This window comes from Odontesthes bonariensis, chromosome 13 (assembly GCF_027942865.1).
Source record: "Odontesthes bonariensis isolate fOdoBon6 chromosome 13, fOdoBon6.hap1, whole genome shotgun sequence".
In the NCBI taxonomy this organism is placed as follows: Eukaryota; Metazoa; Chordata; class Actinopteri; order Atheriniformes; family Atherinopsidae; genus Odontesthes; species Odontesthes bonariensis.
Window position 1 is genome coordinate 2,129,097 of NC_134518.1, and position 21,337 is coordinate 2,150,433.

Consider the following 21,337-nt stretch of genomic DNA (forward strand, 5'->3'; position numbering starts at 1 on the left):
CAATAAATTCATTTTTCTTCACCAATAGTGTGTCCTTTGTTATGTATTTGTTGCAGTCACATTTCCCTGGTTCTGACATCGGCCTAGTCAAGTACTGACTTCCATTCAGTGGACCCTGCTCATTCATTTGATTTGCTCTGTTATATTGGCTTCCTGCAATGCTAGGTCGGGGTAGGGACGGAGGGGCGTTATTGGCCCCGTCTTAAGGGCATTCGCATAAGACATTTTATGCATAACTCTGCATTTCTGCACTTCCTTTGCCTCTTTCTGTTTTTCACAGCCACCATACGCAGCACTATGCGGGCCACCACAGTTGCAGCATTTTAACGCTTCTGCTTTGCATTTATCATACTCATGGTCCCCACCACATTTCGCACACCTTATTTTCCCTTTGCATTGGCTTGCAACATGACCAAATCTTTGGCATTGGAAACATCTTATCGGGGGAGGAATATATTCGCGCACCGTGTAAGACATATATCCTATTTGAACTCACACTGGCAAGTCTTTAGCGAAAGTTAGCAAAATTGACATACTGTCAATTTTCTCTTTGCCTTTTGTCAGACGTTTGGCCTCAGTTATTCCATACTGGGACAGATTCTCTTTAATCTCTTCCACAGAGACCGAGGTAGGGATTCCTGATATGACCCCTCTTGTTCTAGACATTGTACCAGGAACATGCGCAGACATCTTGAGATTATTAAGTGTGTTTTTCTGTAGTATGAGTTTGCATTGCTCTTCTGAGTGGGCATATATCAACAGCCTACCATTCCCCAAGAATGTGGCGCGGTGGATCTTCCCTATCTCTTTCTGAATGGCCTTAGTGATATGAATGGGATGAAGGTCTGGTCCACCTTTAGTTTCAAAGGAGATAATTACTTTCCATGTGTCTGTCACGCTACCTCCATTAGCACTGGACCGTTCTCCACCAACTCTAGTCCTAGACTTTTTGCTGCAGCTTATCACTGACGCCATTGAATCACTACTACTGCTATCCCTGTCAGACAACTTCCTCACTCGACCACTTTGATCCATAATCATTTCATCCTCATCACTAAGACCAAGAAGCCCGCCAGACTTTTCCCCCATGATCACTCACATTCACTGTGTAGCTTTTTCCTCGTTCTCTTTCTCTTTCTGTCAGTCTCGACACAGTGCAGCTCTCTCCAGCAGCGTCGAACAGGGGGGAAAAGTCAGACTGATTCACAGGGTCCAGCCTACAGGGGTGGCCCTAAGGGAAATTTTCTTCTTCTTTCGTTTTTTAAAAATCAATTTTTAAATAATATCAATATATGTTGGTAATTTATAAAAACCCAATGTTCTCTGGAAATACATCTGTTGAAATGTATATCCCAGCCTGCAAATAGGCTATAATCTATATCAGACACCCCCATTATCAGTGCGCATTGGTTTAGTCCGCCCTCTGGCGGACTTTTGATTGTACATGCGCCATAAATTTCACTCATTTCATTATTAGGCACTAAACGCTGCAGCCGGCACATGAAAGATGTCATCCAAAAAAAAAAAATCAGGCTTTCAGAAAAGAAAAGAAAGGCAAGAGAGACAAAATGAAGGAAAGCAACTGCTTACTGATTTCTTTCCCAAGAAAGGTGAGCCCAAATGTCAAAATTACAGCCTACAGTAACTGATTATCCCATTCACATTCCGTTGCATACCACTGTGATACCAGCCATGGCCGTAGCCAGCTATGAGGAAAGTGAGGTCTGGACCTCGGTAATTTTCAGGGATTTTTCATTTATTTATTTTTTTAATCTCGGTTTTCGCATACACGTTTCAATTGACGTTTGTGTTGACATCACTTTCGTGAATGTGTGACTGCGTGGTACCATTTGAAAGGTCTGTTTCTGCCCTTTCCAACGGTGTGTATAACACGTGTGTGCGCTCCGTAGTCGGTGAGAAAAGTACCGTCAACATAGTAGCTGCATACCAGTAATCAGTAATAGAAAAATTAGACGAATTTGACGAACGATTTCCTCGGCCACTCTGCAGTGCAGCGGCGATTGCTATATACTGACGGAAAGCTCAGCTCGAGCTCTTTAGAATGATATGATTGTTATATCGATGTCATGTATGGTTCGTGAATAAAGAAGACAGCACCTTGTTATAGCAATGCACATTTATGTAGGCTGGAGACAATTTTTCACATCTAATTTAGTAATGAATTCAATATAGCCCATAAATCTTTATAGGTTGTTTAGCAACAGCTATAGCCTACAATATGCATCTATCCATCTATATTTAACTCTATTTTTTATATTGGTTAGTTAGCCTTACTCTATGCCTGGCCAAATGGCCTTTGCTTGTACCAAACATTTATATAGGCTTGCATTGGGAAATAATCAGGTTCTTTTTAGCTATGGGTTCTTGTTACATTATAATGGTTTATTTTGCTACTAGCCTCAATGTGCAACACTGCTATATATTAAAAACTATATAATTTAAAATATATATATATATATATATATATATATATATATTGTAAAAATTTCGGCGCGCGCATCATGGACCTCGCCTATTCCTAAATCCTGGCTACGGCCCTGATAGCAGCCGAAATCAAATAATTAAAAAATAATCTCTCATTTTGTTGGCTACCACATAATTGTGAAATAGAAGCCATATTTGTCTTAAATGTATTTATTTTCATAATAACTATTAGCCTATACAAGTGTCCCAAAAGCCTAACATAGGGTCGATGTTGGTTCAAATATCCATGGTAGTGGTTGCTCCTGGGGCCCCAAATTTGGTGCTACGCCCCTGGCTCTCTCCGGTGTCTCCGTCCGTGTCCGTCTCACCTCCGAAGCCCAAACACAACTCAGTCACCAGAGCCATCCGTTCCTGACAACGTGCAGATGGAACCCCGCCCTTATGTAGTAGCAGCTGGTGATTGATGGCATGAGGGACAGGTGAAAGTGGTTACAGCTCGTCAGAGGCTGTGACAGGTGCACAGTTCCATATGTATAGCATACCGTTCAACAAATGGCTAAGCTGCTTGTGTGCAGGAGGCCCAGCTTAGATAGCATTTTTCTACTGCGTGTGTACTATCTCATTTTTCATAGATTTTTTTTTGTCTTTAAATAATTTTTAAAAAGTTGCTTCACCAACATGACGCATTTTTGACAGTTTTTTCAGCTAATTGAATTGCATTCATTCAGCTTATCAGCATTCACGCCACTGTTTCACTTTTTGTTTCTTTTAAGTTTGGTATCCAGTATTTCCTGCCTCAGCAGTACCTTTTTTAAAATGTTTTGTCGAAATAAAGTCTCACTTTCTTGATCTTGGGTTCTATTTCTCCTCCTCCTAAAGCCCTGGCTTGTAACAAATACAGTGTTCACCATATGTACACCAAGAAAGCGATTGATTGATGGAATCCTGTCCACAGCACCTGCAAGAAGAGGCAGTTTAAAGGGATACGCCACCCCCAGGCCAAATTAAGTGTATCCCCGCATTCCCGAAACATAAATAAGTGTGTGGGAGTGTTTTCCTGGCGACCCAGGCATTGTCCGAATCTCACAGCACTGACCACTGCTTGGTTTCGCGTAATACCTCCATGCTAGCGTCGCCAATCGAAATATTACTCTGCTCAACCTCTGTTTCGAACACAGATGGGACAGTGGGGGGGGGGATTCCCAATGACGTAGCGGGGAGCAGTGGCGCGGGAACTGGGGGTGCGGGAGGTGCGGCAGCACCCCCTGGTGGCGGAGCTTCGAAACTGACATGAAAATAAAGCTACGGCTATTTATTTATTTATTTATTTCAAACTGTTGTTTTCCGCTCTGCTGATATTATATATTGTGTTCATGAAGTGGGATGGCAATATCTTAGCTCTTAAAATAATAAATAAATATTTAAATAAATAAAATTTGTTGTGTGGCCAATCAGATTTTCTTTTGTCCTGACGTGATTGAGATTCCTCGAAACAAAACCCGCGAGCCCGCTGAGTATAACGTTTCAATAAGAGTAGCAAACATGTCGCAGAAGAGAATTTCATCTTTTTTTCAAAGCCTCCCCAATCCCAAACTTTTGAAGATCAGTAATCCACAGCCCAACGCATCGGACGAAGAATACCAAGCACTGGAGCGTCAGGACAAGGTAGCTGCCGCTGATACTGATGTGATCCCTGTTAGCACTGCTGCCAGCCCTTCGCAGGATACTGAGGAGAGTATAGCACCGCCGAGTGCTTTGTGTTTAATTGCTATTTTCAGTGCCGTAGGTAGTGCTGGCAAGAGCGAGTTCATGAGTTGCTACCATTGATTCTGATTGCTACAGAAATGATTGTGTTGTGTGTACCAACTCTTTGGTGGATTCTGAAGGAGTGAGTCAGATGGGATTTGCCATGCCCTAAAATTGATTAGAATGCAGGAAATTGAGTCTAAAAAAAAAAAAATTTTCAGGGGGAGGGCCCCCAGACCCCCGTTAAAAGGTTCGCCACCCACCAACAGCACCCCCTGCCGAAAATGTGTTCCCGTGCCTCTGGCGGGGAGTGTGTATCGGCTGTGTTTTCCGCACCGGAAACTAGTTCCCAAACCGACATGAGAAAACCAAGCCTTCCGTGTAGATTTACACAGTCATTTGCACTCGATGTGAAAGTACACCACTCACACAGTAATTAGAAGGTAAATCAAGTAAATTAATTCACGTTGGGCGAAATATTTCGATTGGCGACGCTAGTATGGAGGTATTACGTGCAACCAAGCAGTGGTCAGTGCTGTGAGATTCGGACAATGCCTGGGTCACCAGGAAAACGCTCCCACACACTTATTTATGTCTCGGGAATGCGGGGATACACTTAATTTGGCCTGGGGGTGGCGTATCCCTTTAAGTAAAGTTTCAAGTTAATGTGGAGGAAAAAGCAACCCTTGTACAAATTCAGCTGAAATGAATACAAAGCTTTAATATTCTTTGTAGCCCAGACCTAATGTGAGCTTGCCTGAAATAATAAACATTTTATACATCATTTACTATGAACTTCAAAATAAGTGACGCCTGGACTCTGCTGCCCTCTTAAGGTTCTTTTTCCAGGAAACACAACCATAGAGACACACAGAGAGAATGAGACCGAAGGAAGGAGATACACAGAGAGAGGATTGCACATGAGCATGTGTGAAACCAGCCGAGCTGAAAGCAACGGGGAAAAAGTCCACTATTAAGCATCTAACATGCAGCCACCACCCAGAAAGGTAAGTGATCTCTAAAACTGATGTGGAGGAAGAGCGGATTGTCATTTAGAAAGTACTTATTGCTTCCACACAAAGTCTATCTACAGCTGGATTTTCATTTGTATTGAATGTGTGATAATTACAGCAGCTGACTTCTCAGGGTTGTTAAAAGATGAAGAAAAACTGTCACATACATGTCATTTGCTGTGTGTACTGAAAGCTATTTGAAACCTTAGACGTTTTAGACAATACCTTTTGTACTTGATTAGAATAGAATAGAATAGAAATAGAAAAATACTTTATTCATCCCCCAATGGGGGAAATTAAAAAAAAATTAACTTGTAGTATTAGATATTTTCGCAGATATTCAGCTCAGTTGTTCTATTGTTGAGCATTTTTGCCATTCAAATCCAGTAGCACTGTTGGAATCTTTAAAAGGCTTTAACATAAACTGTACATTTTAACACTGGGATTTGCACAGGCTTTAGAAAAGCCTTGGGGATAGCTCATCTGTGATGTGTAAATCTGGTCAACTGAACTCCTTTTCCTTAATGAAGTAATAAAGCTTTGGACAAAGCAGAAATCTAACCAAAAGTATCAAGACAGTATTTAGTTGTAAATATTGACCCTGAAGATTACACTCCATTAACCCATTCCAGGTCCCAGTCCTGTGTATTTTACATCCAAATTAAAGAGGTGTGGATTAATGGCATTTGTAAAATCAGCTGTCATTTTTGGACAAACTTTCTGCTGTAAAAGGTCTTAAAAGTGGTCTTTTTAGCTGATAGCATTTCAAATATCCCAGAGGGAAAAAACGAGATACTGTTCCAGTAACTGCTGTGGAAGGGATTCATCAACCTTTCAAACTGCCTGTTTGAAAGGTTGTTGAAATGTGTCTGGATAAACTTGACAGAGTCAGCAAGCTAACCAACTTACTGCCATGAAAAGAATTTGATTTGAGCGACCTCTATGTGTGCCTGATCCCCCTGGCCTGTGTGATGGCCACCTCTGGCCCATGGATTTGAAACACACGAACCCTAACCCTACTCTTATCGTCTACCACAAACATGATTCAATAGGAACAAGCAACACCAGCTGCAGTGTTTGAAACTTTAGAATTTAACATGCTTACATTACAATGTGATGATACCATAATGTTACCAAACCAAACTACTGTAAAACATTGTAAAGGTTCATGACGGGCTACTTTTTTCTAGATGTTTGCATAGCTTCATTCACAGAGGAAGGCACTTACAGATGTTATACTCTCATTCTTTCATGTCATTTCATCATGAAAATACAAAACATCATGGTGGTGCACTGCTTCTATGCAGCTGTGATTCAGCACCTCCATCTTCCACGAGCCACAGTGTTTATGGGGAAGATGCTGAACCCCCAGTTGCTTTTAGTGGGAATACCTTGCAGGACAACTGCTCTTCCAGTGCCAAATGAAGGTTACATGCAAGATATTTTTGGCAAATTTGGCAGATCTGTTTATACTGGGACAGTCTTCATGCTAATCAGCATGGGTCATGTTTGCAAAAAGACTTATATCTGCATATGCATTCTTATGTCAGATTAACAAAGCCTTTGGTACATGTGGTTTTATTTTTCTATTCTCAATCTTTGTCAAATAAAATAGCTGTGCATAAGCCAGGTTTCCACATCTTTAGGCATAAATGGGTGTCAACACTCCCCCAATAATCCATTTCCATATAAAAACATTGTTTTGCGCCTGGAATAAATTAGCATGACAATGAACGCAACAACAAAGGAGAAGTGCAATTTCACTTCATCTGAACCTGAGATACTTTATTGGTGAAGTAGAGAGAAGTAGATTTGATGCTTTCAGATCTGCAATCAAATGCTGCTAAGTGAGAAAGTACCAGAAACACTGACTTTAAGTTCCGAGCTGCAGGAAGCTGCAGGTAACAAAAAAATGATGGAATTACGAAGGAAAGGTGAAAAGGTGCATTCCCTCACATACAGACAACATCAGGGCTATGATGGAACAAGTTCCTCATACAGCAGCCCAATGAAATGAGGCAATGCATGAGCCAATTATCATCTTGTATCAGAAAATCAGGATGGTCTTGATGTCTCATTAGCAAAGTATTGCAGGAGAGCCAGAACAACCTTCCTGGTGCTGCTGCATGAGCGTTCTACATAGCTGCAACTTTTTAGTACAACTCCATTCAAGAAGGGCTGCACCAGTGTCGGCCCACTGCCAAAGCTCTGGACATGCTGTGGAATGACTTCTGCAGCTAACTGCCACTGTTTTTTTTTAAATCTGTTGTGATGATTTCCATGGCAACGCAAAAGTAGTTTTCATGTGGGAACAGCTAATTGAGCTTTTCAAACCCCAGGTATAATACCTGGAGTAAGAACCCAACTTCATGAAACAGAGCAGGAACAAAAAAAACGGAGATAGAAGGAAGAAGCTAAAACCATTTCTTTCCTTGATCATCATGGGAGATAGGCCTGTTGAGAAATACTTTATTTATCCCAAAGGGAAATGATATAATGACGGGGATGCAGCAGGAATATGGAAGGTAGTAGGCAGCAGAAACAATTCCAACACCTCTCTAACAGCTTCAAGTCTGAAATGCCTCTGTCTTTTGGCACCTCTTATATCTAACTTTGTTTTTTCCACAAATTGAAAATCATTTTATCACCATACTTACCTGATGTGCCTCATCAGACACAGTGGTGCAGCTTTCTGTGTACCTAATTTTCCAAACACAACCATTCTTATCTGTCATTTTTACATAAAGGAAGCAGAAAGCCTGTTGTCGAGATGGTCTGCTGTCTGTCATAGTTTCATCTCCAGTCAACAGCGAAATTATTCAACCTCGTTGCATTGAGATCCCAGTGCAGAGGTGTTTGAATGGTGTTGTAGAATAGAAAATACTATATTCTATATAATAAAGCACATTGAGTTGCCTGTAGTATGAAATGAGCTATATAAATAAAGATTGATTGATTGATTGATATTCAGCTGGCACATGTATGCATATACTGTGAGTGCAGACTATTTGCTACCTCCCTTCTAAAGTACTGTAAGTTTAGCTGACGTGATAAAATGCTTTGTTGGTATTTCTAAACTTGACACAGGTGAAGGAGAGCCAACAGATGAAAGTGGTGTTCTCAGAGCAGCTCAGCAAACTGCAGGCCAAACAGCATCAGGACACTGAACTGCTGGAAGAGATCAGGTGAGCTAGAATATGCTGCGCCCCACCAGACTCTGGCTATCAGCATAAAATCCTCACTGACCTGAGAGGCAGGCAGATCAATACAGGAATGCATAATAAAAGGGGTGTTAGACCACCAGAGCTGGGGTTTGCTGCCATGGGATGTGCTTTTCTGTGTTCCCCCAAGGTCCTTCACCAAGCAAAGAGCAGCTATAGAGAAAGAGTACGGTCAGGTGAGTGCACATAATCTGCTTTGCTCCGCTGTTGGCTCTGTAACTGGCAGCTTTTATTGTCTACTGGAAATGTGCATAATCTATTGATTTGAAGACCCATGTTAGTACATGAGAGCTGTGTGAGGGTTCATAACTATTTTGGTGACAAGAGTAATTGTTGACACAAAAAGGTAAGGTGGTTAAGTCAGGCCTGAATGTAAATGTTTCTATCTAATCAGGCCTACATAAGCACGTACATTCACCACTCAAACTTCATGTGGTGGACTGGCACAAAGTCTGCACACTGATGAATGCCCCCAGGAATAATTATTGAATTACTATCTCACTACAGTGATGTTTAAGGGCAAATGCTCCACATCAGACAAACAGGACAATCAGAGATATTTCCTTAGAAATACCACCACCTCATGGGGTCACATTACCATCCAGTGACCTCCAAAACAATACAAGATAAACCTTTAACAATGATGATACACCCAATAGTGCTTAGATATAGACAATGTGCAAGAAATTACAAACAAAATCAAATGTCCATTGTAAATAAAAAGCCTCTGTCAGAAGAGCAAATGCTGGCATGAGCACCAACATCAGGTGTGAACCCTCATATGTGCATGCCATGACCAGAAGGGAAACGTGTACAGCTGTTGGTGTGGGAGTGTCTCCATGATGTAAAATGTTAATCATTCTTAATGCAATATCATCTTACCACCGCAGAGTAAGAGTACTCAGCAGAGTACCCAAAATAATGTTTTGCTTTATTAGATTTATCAAAAACATCTTATCCTACAGATATACACGGATTGATCATGGAAACCAAAGTGAGGCCACTTTGTTCCAAGCTTTTAGCTTTTCAGGAAAACATTTGTGACAGCTTTATGTGTTTTGGTAGATTGGTGAAGAATTTCTCACATAAGTGTATGTAAACGTCTTCTAAACGTGGATGTGTGTTTCTGCGTGAACATGCCGGCTATATGGTGGAGGAATAAAGACAGGGCAGACGTCCCATTCCAGAAAAGCTGATGAAAATGTCCTCTGAAATCATTCACACTATAAATATATGAAATAAATATATTTCATAGCCTAAAGATCTAATCTGTGGCTGCAGGTTTGACTAAATATCAAAGACAAAAAAAAAGAATGGAGCGCTTTCACCAATCTTTCTTGAAAGGAAATATGGACTGAGTAAAGGCAAGGCAAGGCAATTTTATTTATAGAGCACAATTCGTACACAAGGCAATTCAAAGTGCTTCACAGCTACATAAAATCACAAGAAGGCAATAAAATCATTAAAAAAATAAATAAATAACAATAATAATAATAATAATAATAATAATAATAACAATTTTAAAAAATTAAAAAAAACATTAAAAATAATCATTAATTAATTTAAAAGTGAAGAGTGCAGATAAAATACTTTCAGGTGTCATATGCACAGCTAAACAGAACTGTTTTCAGCCTGGATTTAAACATTGTCAGAGTTGAGGCCTGTCTCACATCTTCTGGAAGACAGCTTAAACACAGCTTAATGAGACAATGTGTAGCATTTACACTAATTCATTTGCAAAAATTAAACAATATTTATAACAATTCAACATTATAGAATCATGTGAAAATAATAAAAGCATTTCTATCAATCTGGAAAGAGCAGTTTATATCCTTGCACCTCTGCTGCTGTGTTCCACCCTTATGTCAGGGGACAAGCTAATCACAGTGTGCCATTAGCCACTGCATCCAGCACACAGGACCTTTAAAGTAAGTTTAGACACAAGCATAAAATGAGATGAATACACAAAGATGTTTTACTCTATATCATATCATATAGAGTCAAATAAGTGCTTATTACATTATCAAAGATGAATGCATATGTTTTATGAAGTCATTTTATTTTAAAAAGACCTTGAATAATCATATTGGAACACTGTCATTTCCTTTTGGGGATAAACTCTATCTATATATGTTGGAACGTGGGTGGATTGTTTTCAGGCTCTTCAGAGGTTAGCAGTCCAATTTCAAAAGAGAGACTGGCAAAGAAGAAATACAGATACTTCCACTTCAGGGTAACAACACGCACGCACACACACACACACACACACACACACACACACACACATACACACACCCATACAATCTAACAAGTGTAATTCATTCTGGCTTCAAAGAATAACAGTTTTTGCCAAACAGACTCTCTTTCATTCCAGAAAAGTCCTTAAAAGTATGTACACAAAATGTTTAGAAACAGTGTGTGTGTTGTCAGGAGTGTGTTTGGTGTGTGGCGGTCTGTGGTAGATGCTACTGCTCAGAGTTCTGCCTCACGACTTGATGCTGCTGAAGAGTATCGCAGACTTATTGGACAAGCCTCCAAAAGTCTTCACAATGCAAGGGAAATTCGAACGAAGAGAGTGAGTCGTACACAAAGATCAAACAATCAATACACCCAGGAAGTTATTTGCTGAATGATAAAGACACAGATGGCTGAGTGAATCATTTTGGAGTGTCTGTGGCTCAGGGTCTAGAGCAACTCCAGAGGGTACAGGGCGAAGTGGTGGACGCACTGCGGGAACTGCACAAGATCAAGAAGAGATACCACCAACTCAGTCACGTTGCCAGTGCTGCCAGAGAGAAAGCTGCTGATGCACAGAGCAGGTTGGTGTGTGAGTTAAGATCTTCCTCCCTGTCACAGGTGTGGAGCCTTGCATTAGCTCAGCTCCGGCCAATAGACTACTCACAGGTCCCTTCCTGTCCAATCATCCCTGACTTCAGTCTGTTCCAGGCTGGGCTTTTATAACCAGGGCCACATTCTTTCAATACTTCACATTGCTATTGCATTAGAATACTTCACTCCTGGTTTCAGTCTAGCCCTCCCACCATCCCAGCCCCCTGCTGTGTTAGCCAATTGTTTTGTTTGTTCATGCTGTATTTTCTTCATGTAGTGAATTGCTGTGTTATATTGTAATGAGGTATTTTCTTTTCTAGTGCTTTTCGTGTTGCTGATCTCTGAGTACAAGTTTGTGGCCAAATCCCAATTCTTTGTCTATGAGCATCCTATTCTGGTGGCTACAGGCAGGTTTAACTGTGATGACAGTAGTACCAACTTTTGCTCATATAATACAAATGTTTTGCTTTGTATTCCAGAGCCAGAAAGTCGGAACATGGGATTTTTCACTTCAAAACTGGAGTACATAAGGTGACTGCTAAGGTATGGGCCTAGGTCAAGTCAGCACTATGTTGGTAGATATATCTCATGTGGAAAGACGAGGTGACGCTTCCAGATGAAGCGGTTCTGATTCTGAACTAAAATAAGACTTTTAGAGTTCCTGTCACTTTTTAGAAGATATGACGACTCCCGCCTTCTCCCCAGCTGTGGCCACAACAGTAGGTTACCATTTTCAAAGTGTCATTATTCTGTCCCTAAGTTTGTTGCTAATACTGCCATCTAGTGACCAAGTTAGGTATCGTTTTTAATTGTCGGTAAGTTTCGTTTTGTGCAGTCAGTGTGCAAATGGTGAAAGAGGGAGAACAACGTGCTGTTTCTGTTGCTCGCGAATGCACTCGATACAGGACAATCTGTAAGTAGTTATCTTGCAACTAGGTCAACTATATGTGCTTAGGTTAATTTAAGCGTATATATTCATGTTTGCAATGTGTGAAGTGTAATTGTGCAGTTAGTTTTGAAACATGTTGTGCTAGCTAGCAATTCTGTGAAGCTAAGCATTGAACTGGACCTTTGTTTTGCGTAAAGTAAAAAGCGTAATGTTAGAATAGGTAAACAATGAAAGTGGGTTGAAACATATCTTTATTTTGTATTTTTGCAGTTTCACAAAAAGAATTCTGTGTCAAGTAAACACTCTGAAAGCCTCTTCAGACTCCTCGACCAGTTTGTTTAGCTCGCTGTCTAGGCTGTGTAGCACCACATAGCTGAGGGCAGAAGAGTGAAAAGATTAGTCAACACATCAAGTTATAAGCCAAGAGCTACATCTCGAACCAGGCAAGATGTCCAATGCAGATAGCACCTCTCCCGTCTCCCAATTGGAAGTTAGGTCAGAATGTGGATCAGCAAAAACGTCAGCTTCACACCGGTCAAGCAAGTCAAGTGCAAGCCTGGCTGCAGTCCAAGCACGGGCTGTAGCTGAAGCTTTCCGCGCCAAAGCCGAGTTTGCCAAACGCCAAATCGATATGGAGGTCGAGAAGGCACGGATTGAAGCAAGGCTGAATGCTCTAAAGCAGGAGGGTGAGGCTGAAGCAGCCCTCGCTGCAGCAAGAGTCCTTGAGGCGGCAGCTGAAGGCCCAGATGACCGTGAGTTGACCACTCCAGCTATCCCAGTAACAACGCATGAGCCAGTCAAACGCGTTGCAGAATACATCAAAACTCACTTTAAAGATGAGCCTGAACCTGAGATGGAAGAAAGGCCTCAGCGAGAATCTCAGCGTAGGTACAGTGTGCCACAACCAGTCACTCAGTACACACCTGGGTGGGCTACAGGGACCCCAGCTGGATGGCATCCTCATCGAGCCCCACCTGTCTTTAACATGGGTACCAGAACAGACAACACACATTCACAAAGCAGATCAATGTCCAGAACAACAGAAATCTCAGATCTCGCCACTCACCTTGCGCGCCGTGATCTTCTTACCACCGGGTTCAAGGTCTTTGACAACAAACCTGAGACTTATATGTCCTGGAAGTCTATGTTTTGCAATGGCATCGAAGGACTAAACCTCAATGCCAGCGAGGAGCTCAATCTACTCACAAAGTGGCTGGACGGAGAGTCGCTTCAACATGCCTTGAGGATTAGAGCAGTTCATGTGAACAATCCAGAGACAGGCCTCTGGCGTCTGTGGCAGCGGCTGGACAAGAATTACGGCTCACCAGAAGCCATTGAGGCGTCCCTGTTTAAACGTCTGGAAAGTTTCCCCCGGATCTTCTACAAAGACAACCACCTACTGCAGGAGCTCGCTGACCTCCTTCTTGAGCTACAAGCAGCAAAGAACGAAGGCTATCTACCAGGCCTCAGTTTTCTTGATACGTCGAGAGGAATAAATCCCATAGTTGAAAAGCTACCGAATAATCTCCAAGAGGCTTGGATCAAGCAAGGAACAAGATATAAGAAAGAACATAATGCTTTATATCCACCTTTTTCTTATTTTGTTGAGTTTCTGAACAGTCATGCTGAAATGAAAACAGACCCCAGCTTTATGTTACAAGGCTACAACACGCCACATCCCAAAGCAGAAAAAGCATCAGTGAAGCAGACAAAGATTAGAACACCCATCACAGCAAACAAAATAGAAATTGACACGCCTGATGCAAGTGCTAATACACCACCTCTTGATCCAGATAAACAATGTACCATTCATAAGAAGCCACATTCTCTTGCTAAATGTCTGGGCTATAGGCCCAATCCCAATTCACCCCTTGGCCCTACCCCTTACCCCTTCCCCTCCGTTTTGCGCGTTCACGTGAAGGGGTAGTGTTGTCCCAATACTCTTCCAAAGCCGTTCCCCTTAGCCCTACCCCTCCGTTGTAGCCCTTGAAACGGAGGGCTTCGGCCAGGCAGACTCCGTTTGAAGGGGTATGATATATTTCCCAGAATACAACGCGACTACCGGGAGATCGCGAGTCTTTTAAAAATGGAAGAAACAAGAGCACCACACAAATGTAAGCTCCTCTATTTTTTTGCCATAATTTAACTGTTTTAACCGTTTTAGATTGTGATAACTTGTGTGTTGTGTGAGTTTAACATGGTGGCAATGTGTAGTTATTTTCTGTTATAAACGCACATGGGAAAAGTCGATATTACTATGGAGTAATCGGTCAATGCATGTGCTGCGACAGTCGCAAAAAAGTTGTCGTTTTTGAAATTGTAACTCGAGTACAAACAATGTAGTTGGTTAACCATAGAGAAGTTAATTTTGAGCGTCATTTTGCTACCTATTATCACAAGTATTCAACGTGACTGTGATTCACAGGGACTCAAGCTGAAACAAAGGTCCTTATTGAGTTTCGCGCCGAAAATGAAAGCTGCTTTCTGAGGTCGAAAGCGTCGGCCAAACAACAGTGGGAGTGAGTAATTTATTTTAAGTAATAGGTCGCTCACAATGGTTTGTTTTAGTGCATTTAAGGCGTTAACTCACGTTCTCCCTCGTATTTACAACACAGGAAGCTGATAAAGGAGCTGGGGTTGCAGGGTAAGGTCTCCTCCCAACAGGTCTCCAAAAAATGGGAGAATCTGAAAAAAAAATACAAGGTAAACAGGAAGTAATGTCCTTTAAGTAGATGAATACTGTGTGCTCTTGAAATATCGTCAGTGAGCAATGAAATGCATTTATAATTGCCATTGAGTTTTAATTGTTTTGCTTCCTGCAGCAGCTGAGAACTCCCTCCACTGGGGGTGGAACTAAGGATGGCCAGGAGACCGCCACGACGTGGCAGTATTATGAGGATATGCACGCAGTGCTGGGAGCAAGACCAGCGATGGACCCTCCGCTCTTGGTGGAAGCCTGTGCAGAGAAGGATGTATGTTTGTATGCTTTGGTAAACATACAGCCATGTATTATTTATGTATCTATTGGTCTTTAAAAATGAATGTGCATGGTATGTTTTTTTAAAAATACATACATGTATTGTACACACAGCCACCACTACCTAATTCTATAACACCTTTTTTGTCAATGGATGAAAGTGCATGCTATAATGTCATGTTGTGTCTTGTTCCCCCAGAACGATGCTAAGCCCAGCACCTCCGCCATGCCTGCTGCGGTCACCTCACCGTTGTGTCGTCGTTCTCCACCATCCCATCACCATCACCATCCCCAAAAAGGAGCAGGAAGTCCAATCCTGTACTGGACTTCCTGCTTCAGGAGAGCGTTAAGGAGCAGCAGCGCCACGACCAAACAGAGCAGAAGACCGAGCGCTTCTTAGCTCTGTTTGAGCGCATGGTTGAGAAACTTTAAGGTGAGTTGATGCCCCCTGCACCTATTGTATACACAGCCACCACTACCGCATTCTGAAACACCTTTTTTTATTTTTTTACAATGGATGAAAGTGCATGCTATAATGTCATGTTGTGTCTTGTCCCCCCAGAACATCACTGAGTCCAGCACCGTCGATGTGCCATGCACCTTCTCCGTTCCTGCTTCGGTCACCCCACCATCATCTCGTTCTCCCCACCATCTTCCATGTTTGCACTGTTGCCCGTTTATATTTTTATTTTATTCTTGTTTTCATTCCATATTTGCACAACCAGACACTTTAAGCTTTTATTTGCACTATACCTAATAAAATAATTTAAAGACAAAAGGTTTGTGAGCATGATTATCACATCAACATATGAACGACTGGAACGGATATTGGTATGAAGAGATTTATTACAAAAGGGATAAAAAAAAAATTGGGGTACATTCTCAAACAAAAAATTAACATCTTGACAGTTCAGCATTTAAGTCACAAAAAAATTATACATCGCACAGCTCTACAGTGGGACCTGGGCTGCTAATCTGTCCCGTGTTCCAGGCCCAGCATAAAAAATATATATATAAAAAAAAAAAGCCAGTAATAAAAAAAGCCACCAAAACTGAAATGTATTGCAGATCAATACTGTGACACCAGGGCTGCCAATCTGTCCCGCATTGCATTTCCACTCGCCTCATTAACTGCTAGGGCCTCTCTGGGAGGTTGGGGATCCATGTTGTCCTCTGCCACATCCTCATCTGGCTCAAGCAGGTCCCCATTATCCAGACACACATTGTGGAGAAATGCACAGGATGCAATAACCTGAGGTGCAAATACTGGCCTCACTTCCAGTGCCTTGAAAAGGGTACACCGCCACCTGGTCTTCATTACCCCAAAGGCTCGCTCAATTATACTACGACCCTTGGCATGGTAGTAGTTGTAGCGGCCCTGTATTGGTCCATTGACTGGTTCCTTGTACGGAGACATGAGGCTGATGGGTGTGTCTAAACATGGGTAGCCACCATCCCCAAGGAGAACGTAGCCTGGTGGAGGGTACCGCCTCGCCTTGTAGCAGGTGCTGTTTTTCATGACCCTCGTGTCATGAACGGAACCCGGGTAACCAACAAAGATGTCCAGGAATCTTCCAGTGGAATCACAAATTGCCTGCATGTTGATCGAATAAAAGCCTTTGTAGTTAAGGTAGTCAATTCGGTGCAGTGTTGGTGGCTTGATTCTAATGTGGCTACCGTCTATTGCACCCACAACATTTCTGAATGCAGGGCTCCCAGATAGCAGGACAAATCCTTGGCCAACTGCATCCAGCTCTCCAGCCTGCGGGAATACAATGGCACTCCGTAGATTTTGGCATATGTAATTTGCCACTTTGTGGACGACGCGGTGCACCGTGGATTTGGGAACGTTAAACACACGAGCCACCACGATGTAAGAGAGTCCATGTGCCAACCAGTATATATAGATCAGGACCTCCAGTTGCCCGCCCCAACCATGGTCCTGCTCTCTCTGTAATAGCCTTTGGACAGCTTGTACGGCTCTTCTGCTGAGGCGAAAGTCCTGCTTTAAGTCCGCTTCAACATTGAACCACAACCTTAGAACAGGCATGTTTTGGTCCAATCTGCAATAATTTGTAGGATGACCCGTCTGCTGGAAAGAAAAACATGGAAAGATCAGGCTTTCATCCTCCCAAACCAATACATTGACAGCACACACAATGCAGTGCATTTATTTATGTCATCAAATCTGAACCTGGTACAAAGAAAGCCGCTTCAAAAACGCATTGTTTATCCCAAACGGAACGAGGCGAGTAACAAAAGGCTAAACGTTAGCTTATGCTTTCAGCTAGGTTAGCCAGGTTAGAATACTACTCCAATCAGCAAATCAGCAAATCCAACGAGACAAGCAAATTGTTTCTATATTACACGATATCACAAATGTACAGTTAGAAGCACTTTCATATACACACACACATTATCATATTAACACGCCGGCTCTGGAAGCTACCAACTGCTCACTCACACGCGTTATTTGCATTAATTTATCATTCTACATACCGTAACAAGATCCAGCAATGCTCCCACATGTCGAAGACGCCTTCGCCTGATGGCACTCCGTCGATTCGACGCAGATATTTCTAAAAATATCCGAATAGCCCAGGAGAGCGCGAACACCACTACAGCAGGCATGTTTGTTTTCGTCTGGCTAGAGCTGTCGCTTTTTGTTACGTAACAACTGACGGCGCGGACTTATGACGTACGTGAGTGTGAAGGGGTGTCCCAATACGTAGGGGTATGTTTTAAAGCCCTTCGCCTACGCCTTCGTTTGAAGGGGCGAGGGGTAGGGGTGAGGGGTAGGCGAAGAGGTAGGGAAATAGAATTGGGATTGGGCCTTAGAATGAAGACGTTGGATGAGAGAAAAGGTTTACTCAAAGAGCATTCCATCTGCTACAAATGTTGCATATCGACAAGGCACAGGGCAAAAGACTGCAAAGCAGTGATTCACTGTTCAGAGTGCAACAGCAACAGTCACGTGTCAGCACTGCATGCTGGCCCACTGCCCTGGTCAGTCAAAGATCCAAAGACACCTACAGAGGGTCAAGGCGGGGAGCCAGACAACCCAAACTCCATTGAAACCTTGTCCAGTTGCACAGAGGTATGTGGAAAGGGGCTACAAGGAAAGTCATGCTCGAAGATTTGCCTGGTCTATGTTTATCCAACCAAGTTCCCTGAAAAGAAGAAGAAAATGTATGCAATGTTAGATGACCAGAGCAATGTATCACTGGCAAGGTCTTCCTTTTTTGATATGTTTGACGTACAAAGTGAAGCTCTACCATATACAATGAAGACATGCTCTGGCATAACGAACACCAGCGGAAGAAGAGTCAACGGCTTCATCATTGAGGGGATGGATGGGAAAGCACCCATGCCATTACCGACACTCACTGAATGTAACCAGCTTCCTGATAATAGGAAAGAAATACCTACTCCTGGGGCTGCAGCTCATCACCCTCATCTGAAGTCCATCGCGTCTTTGATACCTCCACTGGATCCCTCTGCAGAGATCCTTCTCCTCCTAGGGAGGGATGTCATCAGGGCACACAAGGTACGCAGTCAGGTGAACGGCCCACACGACGCACCTTACGCTCAATGTCTTGATCTAGGGTGGGTGATCATAGGGGACGTTTGCCTCAGAGGAGCTCACAAACCCACTGTGAGTTCTTTCAAGACAAGCATACTTGAAAATGGGCGACCCAGTTTTCTCACCCCCTGTGAGAGCAGAATTCATGTCAGGGAGAGGTACACAGACACCTGGCCCCTAAGTGAAAAGACGCAGACTAAGGAGAATGTAGGCAAACTCATGTTCAAGCAAACAGTTGATGATGACAAGCTGGCACTTTCTGTAGAAGACCAGACATTTCTGGATATCATGAACAGAGAATTCCACAAAGACGAGGCCAATAGCTGGATGGCTCCTCTCCCCTTTCGTTCTACTCGGCAGCGCCTGCCCAACAACAGAGGTCAAGCTGTCCAGCGTCTAATGTCCCTCCGTCGGACGCTGAAAAAGAACACAGAGATCATTATGTGGAGTTTATGGAGAATATGTTTAAAAAGAACCATGCAGAACATGCTCCTCCCATTAGTGCTGATCAAGAATGCTGGTATCTCCCGAGCTTTGGCATTTACCATCCGCAAAAGCCTGGAAAAATCCGGATAGTCTTCGACTCCAGCGCTCAATGCAATAACGTATCCCTTAATGATGTGCTGCTCAAGGGCCCAGATCTCAACAACACCTTGGTCGGTGTGCTCATCCGATTCAGACTCGAACCTTATGCAGTGATAGCAGATGTGGAGCAAATGTTCCACAACTTCATCGTCAAAGAGGAACACCGGGATTACCTTCGGTTCTTGTGGTTTCAGAACCACAACTTGGATGGAGACATTGCAGAGTTTCGAATGAGGGTCCATGTATTTGGAAATTGTCCATCACCATCAGTCGCCATCTATGGGCTAAAAAGGACTGCCGTCGAAGGCGAGGAAGACTATGGAAGTGATGCAAGGATGTTCATCGAACGCCATTTTTATGTGGATGATGGATTAAAATCCTTCTCTTCAGAGACTGAGGCTATAGATGTGATGCGCAGAACTCAGAAAATGCTGGCACAAGCAAATATACGCCTGCACAAGATCTCATCCAACAGTTCGACTATCACAAGCGCCTTTCCAGATGAAGATCTGGCCACCGGGCTACAGGGCCTGGATCTTGGACAAAGTACACCATCTATGCAGCGTACCCTAGGATTAGGATGGGACTTGTCCACAGACCTGTTCATGTTTCAGGTGACCACCAATGAGAAGCCATTTACAAAGCGTGGAGTGCTGTCAGTCATCAACAGCCTGTTCGACCCCCTCGGCTTTGCGGTGCCTGTCAGCATTGAAGGTCGTGTCATTCTGAGAGACATCTCTTCTGACGTCTGTGACTGGGACGAACAGCTGCCTGAAGAAAAGCAGGGTATGTGGGAAAGATGGAAAGGTTCTTTAAAGCACTTACAGCAGCTGAGCATCCCAAGGATGTACACCTTAATCCCTTCGTCCGCAGCACAGAGGAAAGAGGTAATCATTTTCTGTGATGCATCCATAAAAGCAGTGGGTGCTGTTGCTTATTTGAAGCTTACCAACACTGATGGTGACAGTGAAGTCGGCTTCTTCTTCGGTAGAGCGAAACTCGCTCCAAAACCAGACATCACCATCCCGAGACTGGAGCTCTGCGCTGCAGTGCTGGCTGTGGAAGTAGCAGAATTAGTTCAAGAAGAGCTAGACATTGATTTGGATGAAGTGAACTTTTTCACAGACTCAAAAGTGGTGCTGGGCTACATCTCTAATGAGAAGAGACGGTTTTATGTCTACGTCCATAACAGAGTAGAACGTACCAGGCGATCCACACAGGTGCATCAGTGGCATTTTGTGCCAACTCATCTGAATCCAGCTGATCATGCCACGAGAGCACTACCTGCTGAACAGCTCTCTCTCTCTTCATGGCTGAGTGGACCTGCTTTCCTCACAAACGGAAAGCAAAGTCAAGGAAAGGGGGAGCCCTTCAGCCTTGTCGAACCCGACGCGGATCCAGAACTGCGGCCAGAGGTTGTGACCTGTACCACCACTCTGTCAGAAGGTAAACTAGGAAGTGCTAGATTTGAAAGATTTTCTAGTTGGAACATTCTGCTAAAAGCCATTGCGAGACTGCAACACATTGCCAAGTGCTTCAAAGACAGGCAAGAGAATGTCTGTCACGGCTGGCATGAATGTAGCTTGAAGTTTGGTGAAGAACAGTTTCATCAGGCCAAAGTCACAGTCATTCGCACCGTTCAGAGAGAGATATTCACTGATGAGTTAAAATGTTTGGAGCGGCATGAGCCTGTAAAAAAAGCAAGCCCGCTTAGCAAACTCAGCCCATTTGTGGACACTAGTGGACTTCTTAGAGTGGGAGGTCGGCTAACAAGAGCACAGCTGACTTTGGATGAAACACATCCTCTTCTTATTCCAGGAAGACATCATGTGACTGAGCTAATAGTCAGGCACTTCCATGAAAAAGTGTACCACCAGGGCAGACATTTCACTGAAGGGGCGGTCAGAGCCGCTGGATTTTGGATTGTGGGAGGAAAGAGAGCGGTGAGCAGCACAATCTTCAATTGCGTCACATGCCGCAGGCTAAGAGGCAAGCAAGAAGAGCAGCTCATGGCTTACCTGCCTAAGGACAGACTATGTTCAGACCCTC

The 21,337-nt window shown here is 43.1% G+C and overlaps 1 protein-coding gene across 1 annotated transcript in view; it reads left to right on the top strand.

Annotated features, from left to right (window-relative positions):
• Positions 1-5,177: 5,177 nt before the first annotated feature.
• LOC142398135 (F-BAR and double SH3 domains protein 1-like) overlaps positions 5,178-21,337 on the top strand; it is a 57,099-nt gene continuing 40,939 nt past the window's right edge. Inside the window, exons 1-7 of the mRNA XM_075482113.1 lie at positions 5,178-5,198; positions 8,292-8,389; positions 8,556-8,601; positions 10,585-10,658; positions 10,856-11,000; positions 11,108-11,244; positions 11,734-11,797. Of these exons, the coding sequence (XP_075338228.1) occupies positions 5,178-5,198; positions 8,292-8,389; positions 8,556-8,601; positions 10,585-10,658; positions 10,856-11,000; positions 11,108-11,244; positions 11,734-11,797 (585 nt within the window). The remainder of the gene's footprint in view (positions 5,199-8,291; positions 8,390-8,555; positions 8,602-10,584; positions 10,659-10,855; positions 11,001-11,107; positions 11,245-11,733; positions 11,798-21,337) is intronic.